Raw genomic sequence first — 22801 nt, forward strand, 5'->3', positions numbered from 1 at the left:
GGTTGCAGGGAAGAGAAAAGGACATCTCCTACGAGGCTACGAAGTCTATTTTGAACTCTATCAAGGCAGGACAAGTCTTTTCTAGCAGCTCCTGCCCAGATGTGGCAACAGTATTCCATCCTTGGACGTACCTGGCTCTTATATAGATAGAGAATTGCATCATCAGTGAGATATCTACTGGATCGATAGAAAGATCCCACCATTTTTCCAGCGGCCTTGGCAACAGATTTGATGTACGTGTTCCATTTAAGATCAGGAGTAATGGTCAAGCCCAGAAGCTTGTCAAAACTTGAGGCCTCCTGAAGACGAGAGCCATTCATTTCAGTTGATGCCAGATGTGGATCAGAATGTTGATGATGTAAAGAGAGAAGCTTGGTTTTAGATGCATTAAAAGTAACCAGCCACTCCTTTCCCCATTGTACTACGTGCTCAAGATCAGAGGAGAGAGAATCAGTAGTCTGAAGAATCCAAATAATACGAATAACCAATCCTCATCTAAAAAAATCAGAAACCTAAGAAAACTAGGTTCTTGTCCAGAATCCCCTCCATTTTAAAAAAATAAAGAAAAATCTGTGTGATGTGTGTACCCCTGAAAAAACAAAAATATCATATTTCAAAAATCACGTAAATCGATCAAGTAATTTTATTTTTAAATAAGAATATCAAGTTTTATGAGTATCCAAGAAGTGCCTTTCTCGCCTGCTATTTCACAAAAAATAAATAAATTCAAGAAAAAGGGAGATAACTCAACAATAATTTATATTTACTAGATTTATCTTGTAATGCCTACTAATTCGCATTAATCGCTTAAAAATATTTATTTTCACATGAATAAAACTACTTGATTAATTTAAATGATTTTTGGAATATGATATCCTCATTTTGTGTCGCATTCATGAATGATACAGATTTTTCTTTATATTGCTTTTTTTGTTTTTGTTTTATTGAAGGAATTCTGATCGAGAACTGAAAATTTCAATGGGATCGATAATAATAATTTGTTACATAGTTTGTTATGTTTTTGCTTTGTGATTTCCGATTTCTCGGTTGTAAACTATACTGCCGTTTTACCGTTAAATAATTTGAAGTTTTCTCGAAACGTTATAAACTCACCCTATCCCCAACGAACCAAGCATTTCCGCCATTGTTCATCTTCAAAGTTTCTTCCATGAACGGCAGAACTTTCTTGCACGTTTCTTCATAGACATAGCGCAGTTCTCGCTGCAGCGAAAATTACAGAAAGACAAAACAAATAAAAAAAAACAATAAACATGAAAAATCGTAAAAGTCTGATTTAATTTAAATAGAATAATTTTATTATAATGGACATTTTTTTTAAGTACCTCGACAATAATGGAACATTAGTTTTATAAAAAAACAAACAAACAAAAAACACAAATAAATAAATAAATAAACAAATAAATAAATAAATAAATAAATGAATACAAAATAATTAAATAAATAAACAAATAAATAAATACAAACATAAATAAATACAAAATAAATAAATAAACAAATAAATAAATTAACAAATAAATAAATAAATAAATAAATACAAAGATAAATAAATAAATAAATGAATACAAGAATAAATAAATAAATAAACAAATAAATAAATAAGTAAATAAATAAATACAAAATAATTAAATAAATAAACAAATAAATAAATACAAACATAAATAAATACAAAATAAATAAATAAACAAATAAATTAACAAATAAATAAATAAATAAATACAAAAATAAATAAATAAATAAATACAAAGATAAATAAATAAATAAATGAATACAAAAATAAATAAATAAATAAATAAACAAAAAAAAATAAATACAAAAATAAATAAATAAATAAATAAATACAAAAATAAATAAATAAATAAACAAATACAAAAATAAATAAATAAATACAAAATGAATAAAAAATAAATAAATAAACAAATAAATCCAAAATCAAATAAATAAATACAAGATAAATAAAAAATAAACAAATAAATAAATAAACAAACAAATAAATAAATAAATACAAAAATAAATAAATAAACAAATAAATAAATACAAAAATAAATAAATAAATATAAAATAAATAAATAAACAAATAAATAAATTAACAAATAAATAAATAAATACAAAAATAAATAAATAAATACAAAGATAAATAAATAAATAAATAAATAAATAAATGAATACAAAAATAAATAAATAAATAAATAAACAAAAAAATACAAAAATAAATAAATAAATAAATACAAAAATGAATAAAAAAATAAATAAATAAACAAATAAATCCAAAATCAAATAAATAAATACGAGATAAATAAAAAAATAAACAAATAAATAAATAAACAAACAAATAAATAAATAAATACAAAAATAAATAAATAAATACAAAAATAAATAAATAAATACAAAATAAATAGATAAACAAATAAATAAATACAAAAATAAATACAAAAATACAATGTGGAATTTTTAATTTTGATTTAAAATGACGTATTTTCAAACAAGTTTTCATTATACTACCTTTACTTTATATATCATTTAAAAGAACGTTATTCACTCTATCTAATCATTTAAATTACAATCGTTTTTAAACAATATGTCTTCTTTTTAGAACGCTGTATACAAGATGGGAAAAAGTCAATCGCATAATTTTCTTATTTCAATTAAAGTTAAACCGAAAAGCTGCTGAAACAGATCGCGATATCAACGAAGTGTTTGGCCAAGGAACCACCACTGAACGCACAGCACAATGGTGGTTTAAGAAATTTCATGGCGGCGACAAAACTATTTAAGATGATGAACGTAGTGATCAGCCATTGGATGTTGACAACGATCAATTAAAAGCCTTAGACGAAGTCAATCTACGCACAACTGTTTGAGAACTTGTTTCTGAATTAGATGTAACGTATACGACGATTTCCATCACTTGGAAAGACAAAAAGGCTTGATAAATGGGTGCATCACGAACTGAACGGCAACCAAGGGATATTACAAAAAAAATGGAACATTTCTTTTTTATAGAAATTGCTCCAGACAAAGTATGAAACTGCTTGATTTAAGTAGTTAAGAAGAATGGAGGATGTTAATCGCAAAGAGGGAAGATACCTATTGGTATTAGTCTTGGAAATGTAGACGGAAGAGAGTTCCACAAATATGCAATTCTTGGAAAGAATCTACTGAAATAGGAAGACTAAACGTACATAGTTGTGATACTTATTTCAATCCCGAGCAACGTTGGGTCTTCCTGCTAGTATTTCATTAATTCAATTTTTCAGAAGGGGCCCAACACTTGCTATGTAGCAGAGCGTGGACGCGCGTATGGCGACCCTAAGCAAATGTTGAGCCTTGTGCAAAGTGACGTCAGTGCAAATTAATAGAATGCGTGCACGGGCCGAGAATCACGATCACGTTTTATTGAGGGAAAGTACCCGGAAACAAATATTTAGAATTATTTCTTGTCTTGGTCTCCTTTGCAACAAAGTGTTGGCTCCTGAGGGTCTGCTTGTTCACGCCTGTTTAATATTACAGCTATGTCGTTTAACTATTACATCAGCAATATTCACAAGCAGAAGTTACTGCGCTAACCCTTTGTCCTCCAGTTCTCTCCAGTGGTATCAACAATGATGATGATGATCATCATCATTTTTATGGAAATCGCTCCAGACAAGCCATCAAGGAGTCAGCAAGAACAGAATATGTTTACCACAAAGACAGGAGGTGCATATTGACCTTAGTCTTAAATAGAGCAAGGTTATATGTAGGAGGAAAACAGACAGTAGAAGGAGAGTTCCACAAACCCGCAGTTCTTGAAAAAGAAGCTTCTGGAATAGTCAGCTGTATTACAATGATGGGTCAAAACAGTGAATTAATGAAGACCACTAGACCTACGAGTCAAACGAGCTGGAACAAAGGAAGCAGGGAATAGATCAGGCAATTCTGAGGAACACATACTATAATAGTATTTATTTTTTTTACAAAGGAATCACTCCTTATCAAGGCTAGAGACCACTCGAGGATAAGGGTTAATAAGTGTACAGTGGTCAATGGGACAATGTCGTAGTAATTGTTAGTAGAAATTTTGTAAATTGTATTACTTAAGGGGTACGGCTCATCAAGAACTTGTTTGCATTTGACTTGAAGACGGCCATATAATAGTAAGCCGGAAAGCAGGCGAATGAAAGAGAGTTTCACAGATGTGCAGTTCTAAGAAAGAAGCTTTGTTCATGGAATCAACGTTTAGATTTAGGCACAGATAAAGAGTGGGGGAAATTATTGATAGTGTTTTCAGCTAGACAAGTATTTCTCATGTAAGTTTGGCGAGGGGAGCTCATAGATTGGAGCTCAGAAGAGCACTTGCCATGAAAATAATGATAATGCAAAGACAGGCTTGCAATGTTTCTTCTGTGAGAAAGAGGTTGCAGGGAAAGGAAAAGGGCGTCCCCCACTAGGTTACGAATTCTATTTTGAACTCTGTCAAGGCAGGATAAGTTCTTTCTAGCAGCTCCTGGCCAGATGTAGCAACAGTACTCCATCCTTGGACGTACCTGGTATAGGTAGAGAATTGCATCAGAAGGATCACACCATCTATAGAAAAGACTGAGACTGGCAACATCATGCCTGTGAGAGAGAAGTAGAAGAGAAGAAAGGGTGGGGACAATCAAATTGCAAATACGTTTCTGCACCTTATCTCAAATGGGACACAAATTCATCAGCCCCAAACATGACAAAGCTGTACTCCATGCATGGTCGGATATTAGATTTCTTGTGTTTGCAGCGATAGAGAGAACCAATTTTGAAAGAGCAATGGATTTAATATATGAACTTCAAGAAAGATTTGATGAGCAAGAAAGACAAAGAAGTTTCAGGGTCGATTTCTCTTCAAGAGTAGAGCCATCGATGAGAGTATCAGAAAGAAAATGACGTAATCTACCTGAGGGAGCAATTCGCCCCTCATTGGGGAGCTTTAGATCCCCCCCAAGGGCCTGACGAAGGGCTGAATAACTATGCTAAGATAGTTAACCGATCTCGGGTAACGGCAGATATCCCGAGGATTTAAAATAGAGAATATAGATATATATTTTATTTCATTGTCAAAATAGATATTGTTTGGAAGTCAGAGAAATATATTTTGCATTTAAAATTGATGACAGGAAACTTGGACCATAACACTGTCTGGTTTTGGCGAACTCAAAACCCAGATGTCGGACTGACAGGGTGACCTTAGGAGTCATGGGATTTTAATATTGACTTGAATCTCAGACCAGGGCTGAATCGCACGCTCACGGTCTGTTTTTTTTTTTTTCGTGATTTTGTGGCGTGATCTGATTCGCTGGGGAAACTTCCACCCCGTCCCCATACCCTACTATTAATACTAATGTCGTGCGAAAATTAGCCAGTTTCAAAACAGTTCCAGCGAGAGTTTGTCCGCAAAACTCGAAGCAACTCTGCCATTCCCTGAGGATGTGACGCCACCCTCCTCCAAAAAGCCGCCTGACGCTATCTGTGAAGAGAGATTGGGGATTTTTGAAAACTTACTAAGAACTGAACGATATTTGTAAAATCATTGTACATAAGTTCATGAATTGATTATCGTAGAGTAGAATTTCACGTGTCTGTTTTTCTTTCTGCCGGCGGCTTCGATATTCACTTTCAGAATACAGGATTCAATGTAACAACCCTCTGAGAAGGACCAGACGATCAGAGCCGAAGTTTTCAGACAATAGGGCTCCTAGCGAGCTTCATCAGAGAGGGGTTACAGACACGCCTATGATTGAATGCTGCTACCTGAGTCTTAACAGGATTCAACATAACAAGCTATTTTTGTACTCAATCCCCAATCGGATCAGATCAAGTTTTAGATCAGCTGCTTATTTCAACTGAACCAAGGGAGAAACAACATCGGAATAGAGATGTTAATCTCCATGTATTGTTTTCCATTGTCAGCATGCTCATTACTTGTCATTCATCCATGCATCATATTTCTCTTTATACAAATATTGGACCAGTTCATTGGGCCAGTTTATTTTTATGAACTGGTTCAATTTCAAGCATTGTCCAGTATTATATAACAGGAACTTTGCCTGCATGTGTGTACGTTCCCTTTGAACTCTAAAACCCGTAGGCTGATTTTTATAAAATTTCACACAAATGTACTTCATGTGCCTGACAGTGTTCTTAGATAGGTTTTGTATCGCAATGTCTTCGATAAGTATCGATAATTGATAATCAAAAAAGTCCGATAGAAAGAAGGAACAGGCGATTTTGACCAAAGTTAACACCTTACATCACAATTTAATACATCACAAGTGTATTTGAGAAGTTTTATTACCACACAAGCAGAAATGCCAGACATATAAAATCAACAGTAGGTTCTTTTATATGACAGGGGCGCGTTCAAAATGAATGTTTCTGTTTAACGCACAATTACACTATGATACTTGACTTTTTCATTTTAAACTTGAATTGAATTGAAGCCATTATCACAGCACACACAGAAAGTCCAGGCATACACAATTAAAAGAAGGTTCTTTGATATAACAGGGACGAGGTCGAAATGAATGTTTCAATTTAGAGCACAACTGGGCCATGATACTTGATTGAAACTTTAATGTGATCCATTATATAAAAAATAATTTTATAAAATCAACAGTAGGTACGTAGTACAACACCATCATGTTGACACACCAGTTTTCGCCAAATCACCAAAGTTAAGCAACGTTGAGCCTAACCAGTACCAGATGGGTGACCAATTGGGAAGGCAAGACACTGTATGTACCGCGAGGTAAAATACCAGGTTGAGAAACTGGCGCAGTCTATCCTTCTCTCGAGGGTAGATGGGATTCTCTTAAGCCATGGTAGGCACCCCGCCTAGTGATGGCGTCACGATAAAAAAATACTCCTGATAGCCCTGGCAAAGCATCAAGTATTTAGCTACCGACAAGATTTGAATTACACTACAAATTCATGTAGTAGGTTTAATCTCGACTGTGGTCGCGCTGGGTGGATGGGACAGTAGGCTCTCTACAGTGTAATATAAACTTATTGTGGACTATGTCATTGCGGGGAAGCATGTGAAGCTTTCTCTAGATGCACCGCGATAGGTCCCTAACTAGAGCAGGCAATTAATCAGTTTGATTTAAAAAATGGACGATTTTACCAATTTCAATGACAATAAAAAATATAGGAGTGTGAAACATTCGTTGATCATCATTCAATCCCGGGCAACGCTGGATCCTCCTGCTCATGATTTATATAAAATAAAACGTGAAAATCACTCACAGCTTTGGAAGGGTCCTTTTCGTAATCGAACCTGATGTAATCATTTAAAAGATCGTGGAAGTTGTCGCTGATGAAGTCAACCCTCGCTTGTTCGATGTTGTCCTTGCCATGGTAACCTAGGAAGAATAAAGATGAAGAGAATAAAAAGATGTGTGATACGATGATGTATATGATGCTGGAAATCTCATTTGTTGAGTAAAATTTGTTGTAAAATAAATTAAGAGAGGAAAAAAGTGGCTTGGCTAAATAAAGAAACGCAAAACAATTAAATACATTACCGGGAAATTACGGTTATGGACGGTCAGTAAATAATACATTGATGAAGGGGGAAAAAGATCAATACTATATATATTCTCATTTATGAATGCATCCATAAAATTCAGCTAAAAATTGAAAATCAAACGAATTAATTACAAAACTGTCTTGAAATATAAATATATTTTTTTAACTAATTCAAAGATAATTACTAAATTCAATTCTTAAAAAATATCTTTTAAAAAATAATACCTACTTTTTAAAAAGAATTGCATAATTATCTCCCCTAAAGCAATTGTTTTGTAACAGAAACCGTACTAATAAATGAAAACGTTTTTTTTTTCTTGGAAAGATAAACATTTTTAAATAAATTTGAATAATTACCAATCATCTACCTGAATTTCAATGTTGTGCGTTCCTTATGCATGCATTTGATTTAAGTGTGGTGTGTGCGTTTAGATTCTTAATCTGGCAGGGGGATGTGATGCGTCTAGTGTGTTAGGTATAAGTTAGTGTTAAGTTCATGTTTGCATGCCTTCTCGCTTCCAGCTAACACCGCTGGCTAACCTCGTGGTGAAAAGGGAGCAGTTATGCATAAGTCTTCTCTGCCGGTACATAGCCTCTCCGTCATCAAGACTCCTACAGTGCCTTCACGTTGGCCACACACAGTAACTGGGTGCCTTGTGGCCCTAGGCTAAACTTGATGGAGATCTCGGAGTAGTAGGAGACCACAGAGGTAGTGTGTTATGGCCCACCGATGTGTGGACATGCCCTGGCACACTACTAACCCCTACCCCACTGTCTTCTGGGTGCCCTTGGTTGGGTTAAGACTAGGGGAACCAACCCCCAAATCAAACACTACTGCCTTGTGGGCCTTATCAGCAAAAGCTAAGAGATGGGAACTCTGACTTCAAATCCTACTGCTGCCTTGAATTTTTCCTTAAAAAGCTATGGAACCTCATCCAGAAAGAACAGGCGTAGTAGAGGACATAGTAGACGACGTTTACCTCACTGAGATTACTTTCGGCCAGAAGCTGCGGCCTCCTCTACTGCCAGTCGTCGCGGGTTTGCTCCACTGGACATGAGCATTGGAGGTTCAGAGGGTGTCTATCTTATGTGCAACAGATACTGCACCTAAACTGCACAAGCAAGTTTGGAGCCAAAGTGGAAAGTCCTGTGGTGATGGAGTGAGACTACGCCAACACCGATGGATAAAGCACTGAGGCCCCGACTAGTCATCGTCAAGACTGACGGACTGCATGATGATGATGATGATGATGATGATGATGATGATGATGATGATGATTTAAGTAAAGAAACACATTAAATATTTCCATTTTTTTTTCTAATTATGTTCACGTTGTGAGTTGCATTTTTGAACTTGTGAGCATTAAGGGAACACTTTGTTTATCCCATGAGAATCAACATTTAGTTTGCAAGGCATCTCGTAAGAAAACGAAATTAATTCTTATTTAATCACCAATTAGAAACGCTTCGTGTTTAATCGCCAAATCGGGATGAAGCAAAGACGGACCAATCGTAGGAAATGCATAACGTTCATACGAATTACTTCCAGGTTCGATCAAAGAGCAGTATAACTTTTCTTTTTTATTTTCCATTTAATTTTGATCAGACTTTAAAAAAATCAAACTGACGAACTAACTAACTAATATAATATAATATAATATATATATATATATATATATATATATATATATATATATATATATATATATATATATATATATATATATATATATATATATATATAGTTTTGAAAAAAATAGGCGGAAGTTTCTCAAGAGCTCTTTCGGCTATCATCTCATCAGGAGAAAAAACGATAGCGTACAAAATAATATTATGTCGAAAATAAAGAGTTCTAATGGGGAACTTATTGAATGTGCCAAAAGTGCGGGGACACTAAAATAAATTTATTAACGTTTAAAAACGCTTAAAATATTGGCACAACGAGGGGAGGAAAAAAAAACGGGAGAAAAGATTTAAAGTTCTCTTTTCTCCAGTTTGTTTGTTTGTTTGTTTGTTTTCCCCCTCGTTGTGCCAATATTTTAATCGTTTTTGAGAAACTTCCGCCTATTTTATTCAAAACTGTATATAAATTCTGTACCTCCAAACATTTATTTAAATATATATATATATCCCGTTTCATGGTAAACAACTGATGATCCCTTAAAAAATATAAAAATTGGTATTATAGTAAATTTGAGAGTTGATGCAGTGATTGCAGGTGATTAAATGACTTACTGACTAGATGTTTTTTTAATGAATGATAAAAAATAGTTTTTTGTGTGGTTTCAAATGTTAAAAACTTCAAAGACTATATATATAGTAATGGGATTGATAATTTAAAATTCAAATTAGAATTAAAAATTAAAAATCTGTTTCATAAGAAGGAACAACAACAAAGTCAATAATTTGTACGATTGTTTCGGAAACGATGTTTTTAGTTTGATAGACATTACGCCACGGACAATAATTTTGACATATAGCTTTTTTTTAAAACAAAGTCTCCTCATCAGCAAAAATATTGGGTGAGTTTTTATATATATATATGTATTATTTATATATATATGTAAAACACACCATAAATATACCTAGCATTTTTAACTAAGGCATATGTATCTGAAAAAAATCAAAATAAAACGGAAAATATTTACTTGTTAAGCAAATTAATATGGGTTGAGAATAAAAAATAAAAAATAGAATAACACTATAAATCTGAATTTGGCTTAAATATAAGGTTATAATAATATATTTTTAATAAAAGTTAAGAATTATACATATATATATATATATATATATATATATATCTTGGACTTCCGGTTCGTTGACTGTCATCGCTCTTGTGAGCTGCGGCGTTGTTTGGCTGTGGAATTTATTATACAATCTCTTACATTCTGAAAATCCTATTATAAGTTGTTCGTTGGGTTAGCATTGCTGGACGGCGTCGTCCCTTCGAGTTAAAATCCTACTTGTGAGACATCGGCAAGGGTTATTGACTGGTTGGACGGCCGCGTCCCTTGTCGAGACGAAGTGAGTGAGTCGGATTTCGACGCGGTTTACTTGATCTGTGTTGGTTAATAGAAATTATTGTGTGCGGGGCGTTTGCTCAGTTGGTAGAGTGCTTGCCTCGCATGCAAGAGGCTCGGGTTTCGAATCCTGATGTGTCTAACTGATGAGCCCAAATGAGGGCAAAACTCGAGTCTTGGACTTCCGGTTCGTTGAATGTCATGGCTCTTGTGAGCTGCGGCGTTGTTTGGCTGTAGAATTTATTATTATTTTATATATATATATATATATATATATATATATATATATATATATATATATATATATATATATATATATATATATATATACCTTCTAATTGTTCGCCTTTTGAAAACCGTAATTATCGTCAAAGCATTCATTGGGATGTTGATTGTAGCTTATAAATGCATGAAATATTGAATTTTCAAAAAGAACGTTAATGGAACATTTTATATCGGTTAGAATATGTTAGTAAACGCCTAATTTAAAATTAAGCAAATATTTAAAAAAAAAAAGGGGGGGAGGGATATTTAAAAAAAGGGGGGAGGGATAATCGTATTTTTCTAATTAAATAATCAAATTGAGATAATTAGTGTTTACTCTATTTAGATTATAATATATTATATTTGGAACTTATTGAATTTAGTAGTTTAATAATTTATTTATTTATTTATTTATTGAAATTAATAAATATAGTATAGGTTAAATATATATTTAAATAATATGCAATAAGGGTACATATAGCAGATAAACTAATATTAATAATAATATTGATTTTATTAATAAGGGTATCAAGTTAAACTTAAATTTCAAGATTGGATATTAATAAGTAACATTTTTAATGACTTATGGTGGTTTATATTTGTTATATTTAAACCAACGTTTATGACTGCATGAGGAAATAAGCTCCTCTCTTGAAATTAGGAGGGTTGTTCTATTTTTTATATTAAATTTATTTATACAAACATTGATGGGTACATATGTGCTAGGTGTGTCAGAAATTTTGTGAAAAATAGTGAATAATTCCACCCCGATTTTCCAAGCTTATAACTCCTCGAAAAATGTAATTCAAGCCTTAATTTTTTTTTCAATTAAAGGAACAAGGACCAAGGTTTCATTAAACAAAAAACAAAAAAAAATAACAAACAACGTGTTTAAAAAAAAAGGTTTTAAAATTCGGACTTTACGGGTAAATTTCTAAAAAAACACTACTTTTTTTTGTTTTAAATTTGAATATATTATTTATTGACCTTTTCTCTTCAATTTGTGATATATAAAACTTTGGTGAGTAAATTAATTATTTACTTTTCAATAGACATTTCAAAATGGGAGGCGTGAATTATTCGACCCCCTGTCTTTCCAAGCTTATAACTACTCGAAAAATGTAATTCAAGCCCTAATTTTTTTCAATTAAAGGAGCAAGGACCAAGGTTTCATAAAAAAAACAAAAGAAAAAACAAACAACGTGGTTAAAAAAAGGTTTTAAACTTCGAACTTTACAGACTAATTTCTAAAAAACACTACGTCTTTTGTTTTAAATTAGAATATATTATTTATTGATCTTTTATCTTCAATTTGTGATATATAACACTTTGGTGAGTAAATTAATTATTTACTTTTTAATAGACACTTGAAAATGGGGGGCGTAAATTTAAAATAACGTTTGTCTAAAATATTGTATTCGGTTTATTGGAAAGAGCATAAAATTTCACATTGACCCTGAAAATATCGTAAAAATAGAATCAAAATAAAGATTTTGATAGATTTTTAAAGTTAAAAAATTGAAAAATATTGAGTTTGTAAAATTCATTACTGTTTTCAAAAAAAAATATTTCTATTACTTTTAAAACAACTTTAATAGTTTATTTTGGAAGTATAACTTTAATAGTTTATTTTGGAAGTATAATCCATAAAGAAAATAAACAACCCACTTTTAAAAGAGAAATTACGAGTTTTTTTTATATTTTATTCGCAGTTTCGTGTTAGTGGTGTTAAAAATTCCTACAAAAATTCTGATACACCTACATATGTGCATACATGTTTATGTAATCACCCGTTAATGGGGAGATTACGTCTTGAAAACTGAACACATGTTGTTTCATTGGATGTACTTCTTGGAAACTAAACTCTACTGCTATAATATATATATATATATATATATATATATATATATATATATATATATATATATATCCTTGTTTTATCGTTATTTCCATGGCAGGTGCTCGTCTGAACTCCAATCTCTGGTCCCCCCTCGCCAATCTTTCACGAAAAACACCCGTCTAGCTGAATCCACTGTGAAAAATTTCCCCCACTCTATATCTGTGCCTAAATCAAAACGCGAATTCCATGAACAAAGCTTCTTTCTTAGAACTGCACGCCTGTGGAACTCTGTTCCGTCTGCCTGCTTCCCACCGGACTACAACTTGGATGTGTTCAAGTCCAACGTTAACAAATTCCTAATGAACCGCCCTCTTAAGTAAACACTTCATTAAATCTCCACACTAACGTAATGTACTTGCAATAACCCTTATCCATGAGTGGCTTCCAGGCCTTGATAAGTGGTGACCACCGTGTAAAAAAAAGACAAAGAAAAAAAGAAAAGAAGAAGAAATAAGGTGTGATCCAAGGTTATCAGTGTGAAGAGAAGCATGCTACTAGGAAATACTTGGACAGAGAGGTGGAATGGTGAGCGGAGGCAAGTGGTTTAAAAAAGAGGGCAATAGGTGTATAGAAACAGAAACGAATTAGTTTAACGAAAGGTTGAGGATATGGGTGGGCGAATTTGAGGCAATATAGCTGAGAATAAAAATTCGTTAAGAATTAGAATTGAAATATAAGAACATGACCCTCGCTCTATCCCTTAAAAATTTTTTCCAGTGTCGCGGCCTTGCAAATTTGTTTGTATTAATAAAAATATATATTGTTCTTAATTTATTGAGCACTCTTAATAACCTCGTTATTTTTCATTAGTGGTCACTCTTGAATGCTTATAACTTGATATATATATATATATATATATATATATATATATATATATATATATATATATATACACAGTTAAAAATGAAATATTTTTGTGTGTTTTGTTTTATGATGTTTTCTAGTGAAGCTGGTCTTTAAAATAGCTGTTTCTTTTTACAGGTATTATCATAATATACAGAAATAGGAGACCTTTCGGATTTTCAAAGAGGACAAATTGTTGGAGCTCGTATGGCAGGCGCTAGTGTAACCGAAACTGCTCAAATGCTTAGTGTTTCAAAAGGTACTGTATCAAAAGTTATGACTGCTTTTAAAAAAGAAGGGAAAACTTCCTCGGCCAAGCAAAATTCTGGTAGAAAGAGAAAGCTGTCTGAAAGAGACCGTCGAGCTTTAAACCGAATTGTGAGAGTAGATCGCAAGAATACTGCCCCTAAAATCACTGCTGAATTCAATGAGCACCTGCAGAATCCAGTTTCTACAAAAACAGTTCGCAGGGAGCTGCACAAGGCTGGATTCCATGGAAGAGCTGCAATCAGAAAACCTCTTCTGTTAAAAACCAATGTTTCAAAACGCCTAGAGTGGTTTAGAAACCTCCAGAATTGGTCAATAGAACAGTGGAAAAATGTGATCTCTGACGAATCCTCTTTTACATTATTTCCGACCTCTGGCCGTGTGTACGTTTGGAGACAACCCAAAGAAGCTTATGATCCAACCTGCCTTCTCCCAACCGTCAAGCATGGCGGTGGTTCTGTGATGATCTGGGGAGCCATTTCTTGGAAATCTGCAGGGCCAATGATCTCCCTTCATGGAAGAATTAACAGCCGCGACTATTTGAGAATTTTGAGTGACCAAGTCCATCCTATGGTTAGGGAACTGTTTCCTGATGGAGATGCCTTTTTCCAAGATGATAATGCCCCAATTCATACAACTAGAATGAACTAGAACATCTTATCTGGCCACCACAATACGCAGACCTCAACATTATCGAGCCTTTATGGTCGATTTTAGAGGTTCAACTAAGAAGTAGATTTCCACCGCCATCGTCTTTAAAAGAACTGGAGGCTGTTCTAACGGAAGAATGGGAAAAAATTCATTTGAAAACCATTCAGAATTTGAATGAATCAATACCTAGAAGAATTAATGCTGTACTTGCTTCAAAAGGTGGACCTACACCATATTAAAATAAATTTCTTTGATTTTTCAAGGTGTTTCCATTATTTTGTCCAACCCCTGTATCTATCTATCTATCTATCTATCTATCTATCTATCTATCTATAAAAACAGAGATGTGTGTGCCACAGACGATTTCTGATTGGTTAATCCAATAATCACATCTCCTAAAAAACTATGGTTCCTACGCTCTTAAATTTACCATAAAATATTATGCCTTGATTTATTGTCCATCTTGGAAGGGTTTATTTTTTTTCTAACTTGCCATTTACAAATTACAAAATTACGAAACTTACACCAGCCTCACAATCCAACCTCCGACACCACGTCCGCCATTCTGGCGTTAGCCGCACACACGTACACACAACACGAAAACAAACGCTGTCCTCCAAAGGACTATTTGTACTACTACTCAGCACATGCGCACACGCGCACACACACACACGTTCACTACCGCCCTCTTTAAAACACATTCTTTTGAAGAGACGATTTTTTTAAGCTGTTGACACACAGGTTTTAAAAATCTAGCAAAAAGTAATTTTCCTGAAATATTTCAATATTTAAAAATAAATTATGCCGGCTGATAAAATTTTAAAACTTTTTTTTAAAGTTAGAAAGATAAAATTTAAAAATACTTATTTTTATATATATATATATGAAACTAAACTAAAAAAAAAAAAACGCGCGTTCACTCGTGGTCTTAAGTTCATTTCGGGTTTGTATTACTGTACACATAGTTACATATATATATATATATAAAGGAATTAATTCAGAAATGTAACATATGTGAGAAAACGATATTGTTCTTGCACCAAAATAGATCAAAATATAGATTATATATACCGAGATATCACAAATCCGATAAGACAATTTTATATATTATAAATGGGTTGAGAATGCTTCTAAAAGTCAGAAAAGTATTAATTTTCAATCGCGCTCCTACTGTATCTAAGATTCGAAAGCATTAATTATTTGGACTAAAAGTAGTTATTCTAAAATGACTGAATCTTTACAAATAAACTGTACGTAATTTTAATAACACGGGACAACCATTACAAATGAAAATATAAAGGCTTGATGTATGTCCGCTTATAGACAATATTGTTCTGAGTTTGAAAGCCTGACAAGATAATATTACATGATATAGAAAGTGCACCCCTATTACATCAAAGAATCGGAACCGTCGTTTCTCTAGGGCGGAAAATGGTAATTCTAAAATGTCTGACTTACCGAATTCCCTAGCTAAATAACGAGCAATCGCCATGTTCTGTGGGATTTGGACTTTGTTATCAATTTCCAAGATTGGTAAAACTGATCCTGGCATTTCTGAAGAAAAAATTAAAATGAAAAAGATTAAAATGAAAAAAAAAACATAAGTAAAAATGAAAAATATCAAAATAGGAAAAAAAAAATCAAAACAATCAAAATAAAAACAAATGTAAAGAATAAATGAAAATAAAAATGAAAATAAAATAAACCAAAATCAAAACAAAATCAAAACAAAATCAAAATGTAAAAAAAACACAAATGAAAAATCAAAATTAAAAAAATCAAATTAAAAAATAAAAATGAAAAAAATCAAAATGAAAAAAAATCAAAATGAAAGAAATTAAGATGAAAAAAATAAACATGTAAAAAAAAATTTTAAAAAAATATCCAAATGAAAGAAATCAAAATGAAAAATATAAAAACGGAAAATATAAAAATAGATGAATCAAAATGAAAAATTATTAAAATAAAATAAAACTGAAAAAAAAATAAAATAAAAAAATCAAAATGAAAAGAAAAATCAAAATGAAAAATATAAAAATGGAAAATATAAAATATAATAAAACTGAAAAAAATAAAATAAAATGAAAAAAATCATAATGAAAAATCGAAATAAAAAAAGATTAACAACGAAAAAACATAAAAAAGATTAATTTCAAATGAAGAAATCTCTTAAAATTAAAAACAGAATTAAGAAAATACTAAAATAAACAATATTTAAATGAAATAAAATAAAATTTAAAACATGAAACAATATAAAAAGTTTTTTAAAATATTTAAAAAAAGATATTGAACAATAATCAAAACGAAAAAAAAATCACAAAGAAGAAAAATCAAAATAAAAAATCAAAATGAAAAACATAAAAATAAAAATGAAGAAAAATCAAAATGAATCAAAATAAAAACAATCAACATAAAAACAATCAAAATGAAAAAAATCAAAATGAAAAAAATAAAAATGAAAAAAAATAAAAATCAAAATACAAAATGAAAAACTCAAAATAAGAAAAATTAAAATAAAAGTGTGAAAATGAAAAAAATCCAAATGAAAAAAACAAAAGAAAATGAAATCAAAATGAAAAAAAAAATAAAAATCAAAATCAAAAAATCAAAATCAAAAAATTAAAATCAAAAAATTAAAATTAAAAAATAAAAATTAAAAGAAAATTAAAAGAAAAAAATCAAATAAAAAATAAAAATGAAAAAATCCCAATGAAAAAAAATCAAATAAAAAATTAAAAGTAAAAAAATTAAAATTAAAAAATCAGAATAAAAAAAATCAAAATGAAAAATTCAAAATAAAAAATCAAAATTAAAAAATTTAAATTCACAGAAAATCAAACTTAAACAATAAAACAAAAATGTAAGAAAAATCCAAATAAAAAAATCAGAATTAAAAAATCCAAATTAAAAAAAATTAAAAATAAAAATAAAATAAAAAATTAAAATTAAGTAATTAAAATTAAAAAATTACAATTAAAAAAATAAGATTAAAAGAAAATCCGAATTAAAAAAAAATTAAAAGGAAATAAAAATAAAAGTTTCCAAGTGAAAAGAAATGACAAATCAAAATTAAAAAATAAAAATAAACAAATTCAAATGAAAAAAAAATGTACATAAAAACGAAAATTTAAAAATCAAAATAAAAAAATCAAAATGGAAAAAATCAACATTGTAAAATAATAAAAAAAATTAAAATTATAAAAAGAAAATGAAAATGAAAAGAAAATCAAAATGAAAAAAATTAATATGAAAAAGAATCCAAATGAAAAATATCAACATAGAAAAATAAAAAATTTAAAATTATAAAAATAAAAATGAAAAAATAAGAATTAAAAAAAATGAAAATGAAAAAAATGGAAATGAAAAAATAAAAATGAAAAAACAATAGAAAAATCAAAATAAAAATGAAAATATCAGAATTAAAAGAAAATGAAAATGAAAAAAATGAAAATGAAAAAAAATAAAGATGAAAAAAATCCCAATGAAAAAAATCAACATAGAAAAATAAAAAAATTAAAATTATAAAAATAAAAATGAAAAAATCATAATTAAAAGAAGATCAAAACGAAAAAAAAATAAAAAATAAAAAAATTCAAATTAAAAAATGAAAATTAAAAAATCAAAATTAAAAGAAAATAAAAATAACAAAATGATAAAAATATAAATAAAAAATAAAATAAAAATCAAATTTAAAAAAATTAAAATTAAAAATAAAAATTAACAAATAAAAATTAAAAAATAAAAATTAAAAAACAAAAATTTTAAAAATAAAAATTAAAAAATAAAATTAAAAAGTAAAAATTTTAAAAATCAAAATGAAAAAAAAATAAAAATAAAAAATCAAATAAAAAACAAAATTAAACAATCTAAATTAAACAATTAAAAAATCGAAATGAAAAAAAAATCAAAATGAAAAAATCAAAATGAAAATAAAATTCATATGGTCTTCTTTCTGTGTTAATATAAAATTAAAAATAAAAATAAGTGGAATTGTCCGACCGGATCTATAAAGCATGTTATTTTCTATCGAACACTGTTTTGATGGTCGATGACACTTAATTCAATGTAACTCTTGTTCTATGGTTATCATTTTTTATTGTACTAATAAATCATATAATTATCTAATTTGTTTTATTGTATTTATATTATTTGTTTATTAGTTTAAAAAATTAATAGAAATTAGTTGTGATAAAGTGAAATAACTTACTTTAATTATGAAATAGGCTATCTCCACAGACCGGCAAAAGAAACGCCCTAGAAATCTCTAAGCGAAATCAAGACAACCTCATAATTAAAATAACACTCAACAGAAGTATTATCCTACCTAGCAAAACAACGCGATATATAAAAAAAAACTAAACAAAATAAATATTGAAATATCTGAAATTAGAGATATAATCCATAAATCTAAACCTAATTTCAAGATCAAAGCTGGCATATACTCCATACCCTGCCGTGATTTTGAACAGATATACATTGGCGAAACACAACGCTGTCTTGAGAAGAGAATGTACGAACATAAAAGGAACATAAAAATGAACACCACCTTTAACGCCATTTTCCCACATTTTGATTTTAAAATGCAACAATCCTAAAAACAATACATAATATATCTACATGCCGTTTGATGGAATCTGCCCTCATCTCCCACTCCTCCTATCTAATCAAACAAAGAAACGGATTTTTAAATATTTCTTCACACTTATGTAAAATAATTATCCATGAGACTAATTTAGACACCAGTTATTTTTTTTTTTTACTTTATTGCATATGCATATTTATGTATGTATAATATACTGTCCCCCGGCCCTCCAACGACATGTTTACATTGGGCTTGAAGTCTACTATATTGTAGTCAGCCGGGAAGCAGACCTGCGGAACAATGTTCCACATGGTGGCAGTTCTCGAAAAGAAGCAGTATTCATGGAATTTGCGTTTAGATTTAGGCACAGATAGAGAGGGGGGGGGAATTATTGACAGTGGTTATAGCTAGACGAGTGTTTTTTTGTGAAAGATTGGCAAGGGAGGACCATAGATTGGAGCTCAGTCGAACACTTGCCATGAAAATAACGATAGAGCAGAGATAGGTTCGCAATGGAAAGAGGTTGCGGAGAAGAGAAAAGTGCACATTCTACTAGGTTTCAAAGCCGGTTTTGAACTCTGTCAAGGCAGGATAGGTGCACCGAATGGCTCCTGTCCAGATCTAGCAACAGTATTCCATCATAGGACATACTTAGCTCTTATAGAGGTAGAGGATTGCATCGGCAGTGAGATACCTACTGGAGTGGTAGAATGATCCAAACTATTTACCTTATAAATGCAAAAAAATAAATCTTTTGGAATAAGACACATTTGTGTAATAAAAATATTTTTCTGTGATTTATTTAAAATTTAAGTTCGCGGCTCCTAACAAAAAGAACACCCTTTATATATATATATATATATATATATATATATATATATATATATATATATATATGCATTTTATATATATATATATATGCATATATATATATATATATGCATTTTATGCGTTTTATCTGCAGTGTTGGATGGCAGGATTGTGTTCCGAATAGTGAATTACTGGAGAGATGTGAAATCACTGGTATTGAATCATTTTTGATCAGGATACAAATGCGATGGTCGGCTCATCTTGTAAGAATGGATGACTCAAGAGTTCCTAAGCAACTTTTTTATGAGCAACTGACAAATTCTTGCCGTCCAATAGGGCGTCCCCTGCTTCGTTACAAAGATAAACTAAAGGACAACCTGAAACGTTGTGGATTTTCTCTGAGTTCCTGGGAGGGTGCAGCATGGGATCACAGAGAATTGAGGAAGATGTGTTTCCTGGGGACCAAAGAATTTGAACATAACCGCCTTTGTCATAGGGACACCCTTCGTGCAAATATGAAGGCAAAACACAAGAAATATCCACCTAAAAATGAATATGTATGCCATTGTGGTTTCAGAGCACGCAGCAAAGCAGGGTTATCTGTTCATTCGAGAAGGCATCTTTGACCTACGAGCATATGAAAGTTCACCATCTGCGGAGGAGTGTGCCGGACGTCTACAGGATTGCAATTACGCATGTGGTTTCACAGAGCTTGGGAGCTGCTGAAGATTGCATACTGAACCCTCATTCATCGTCTTCGATGAGAGAATCCACCATATATATGAAACGTATCACAACACAACGAAACAGTACTGTGTGTGGATGAGTATATCAAAGCCCCACTCCCTCCTTTGGGTTGAGCACTGTCGTAAATGTATTTCACTCGCTGCTTATTTTAGCGATTAAGCAAAGCCCGCTTTCTGTTTTTTTCATAAACAAACTATCAGCTCGGACACTGTTAAGCGTTGGGCAGATGTTTATCTAATAGATATTTGATGAATCATTTACGGGTACCCATTCTTACTCCATTGGTTAGAGCTGCCGACTATCAACACAATGGTTGTTAGTTCGATCCATGCTAGGGAAAGGTGCTAGTCTAGCCACACTGATGAGTTGTGATACAACGAAACAGTACTGTATGTGGATAACTATATATATATATATATATATATATATATATATATATATATATATGGTAAGGTGATTGATAATTTATAATTCAAAATTAAAACGATGTTTTTTATTGTGACAGACATAGAGTCATAGACAATAATTTTAGCATGAGTCTCCTCATCAGCAAAATATTGGATGTGCTTTTTTTTTTAAATAAAAGACACCATAAATAAACCTAGCATTTTTTAAGTAGTACAGACGAATCTTAATATATATATATATATATGCTTATGTAAAAAAAATAAAGAGTATACACTGATTTACTTCAGTTACTTAACCTCTGTAAAATAATGACCGTAGATTATATATATATATATAGTAGTAGTAGTAGTAAGTAATTTATAAAATATATATGGCGGTTAAGCTACACTGAATATTCTGCGTTTCATCCACTGTAGGATTCGTCAGGCTTATGCGCGAATTCTGTCGTCGCTTCTTGTTTTTAGATATGTTGAGGATTTCTAGTCGGCCAATCAGCTTTCTAGTATCCACCGCGCCCCTTCCTACCAGCCAATGGGCATGCATTTTATCGAACAAAGGATCTGTTTTAGAACTAGGTTAGTGGTTTTAGGTGGTCGTTCTCCTTTTTTTTTATACATATAAATATACCTATGTGCACACAACAATGCACATATATATACATATATATATACATATATATATACATATATATATATATATATATGTATATATACATATATGTATGTGATCGTTTATGTATATTCATGTTTATTTAATTTATTTATTTGTTTTTTTTCCTATTGTTATTGTTAGTTTTAAAGCTATTTTGTATCGCTATCCTAGAGTAAGTTTTATTTTGTGAACACAGTTGTTTGCTATTTCCCGCCTACAGTTTAATAGATTTTGAGGTTCTTTAAAGTACAGGATAGAAAATTTTTCATGGAGGCATAATTTACATGGGTCGTCTAAATGTCAAATTCTAATAAATAACAATAACCAATGGATAAAAAATAAAATGAAAAATTCATTCGATTTGGCGATGGGTGCCAGAGACTCTGCAGAGGCATCAGATCTTGTGGGATTATTCATTCTATATACCCTCACAAGCATATTCGATACTACGGATATCGGCCTATATAGAGATGACGGACTAGCTATAATAAAAAACTCCAACAAAGTCAAGGGAGAAAACTTTAAGAAAATCATACACAAAGAAATGAAAAAATTAGGCCTAAAAGCGGACATATCAGCTAACATAAAAATAACAAACTTCCTGGACGTCACGTTAAACTTAGATAAAAACACATATGAACCATACTTAAAAGATAACGCTACTTCAATTTACGTAAACCCTAAGTCCAACCACCCACCATCAATTATAAAACATATTCCTAACTCGATCGTAAGTAGACTCAGTAATAACTCAAGCGACGAAAATGCATTTAACAGGTCATCCAATATTTACGAAACAGCCCTAAAAAATAGTGGATACAAAAATATCGATATCAAATATAAGCAACAAAACACCAACAACTATAATAAAATTAAAAACAGAAGAAAAAGAACTATAATTTGGTATACGGCCCCATACAATCAAATGTTAAAAACCAAACTTGGCAAGAAATTTCTAGATCTTATTGAAAAACACTTTCCCGCAACCAACCCCTTACACAAAATCTTCAATAAAAATACCTTGAAGTTATCTTACAGTTGTTGCGAAAATTTAGAGATGATAATTAAGGCACATAATAACAAAATACTAAATGAAAA

General features: G+C 30.9%; 1 protein-coding gene across 1 annotated transcript in view; it reads right to left on the bottom strand.

Annotated features, from left to right (window-relative positions):
• LOC145265306 (uncharacterized) overlaps window positions 1-22801 on the bottom strand; it is a 121925-nt gene that overhangs the window by 4043 nt on the left and 95081 nt on the right. The window contains exons 7-9 of the mRNA XM_080121081.1: window positions 15964-16059; window positions 7279-7394; window positions 1114-1221 (exon numbers count right to left, since the gene is read on the bottom strand). Coding sequence (XP_079977207.1) covers window positions 1114-1221; window positions 7279-7394; window positions 15964-16059 — 320 coding nt within the window. The remainder of the gene's footprint in view (window positions 1-1113; window positions 1222-7278; window positions 7395-15963; window positions 16060-22801) is intronic.

This window comes from Euprymna scolopes, chromosome 40 (assembly GCF_053919585.1).
Source record: "Euprymna scolopes isolate OS-2025 chromosome 40, ASM5391958v1, whole genome shotgun sequence".
Taxonomy (NCBI): domain Eukaryota; kingdom Metazoa; phylum Mollusca; class Cephalopoda; order Sepiida; family Sepiolidae; genus Euprymna; species Euprymna scolopes.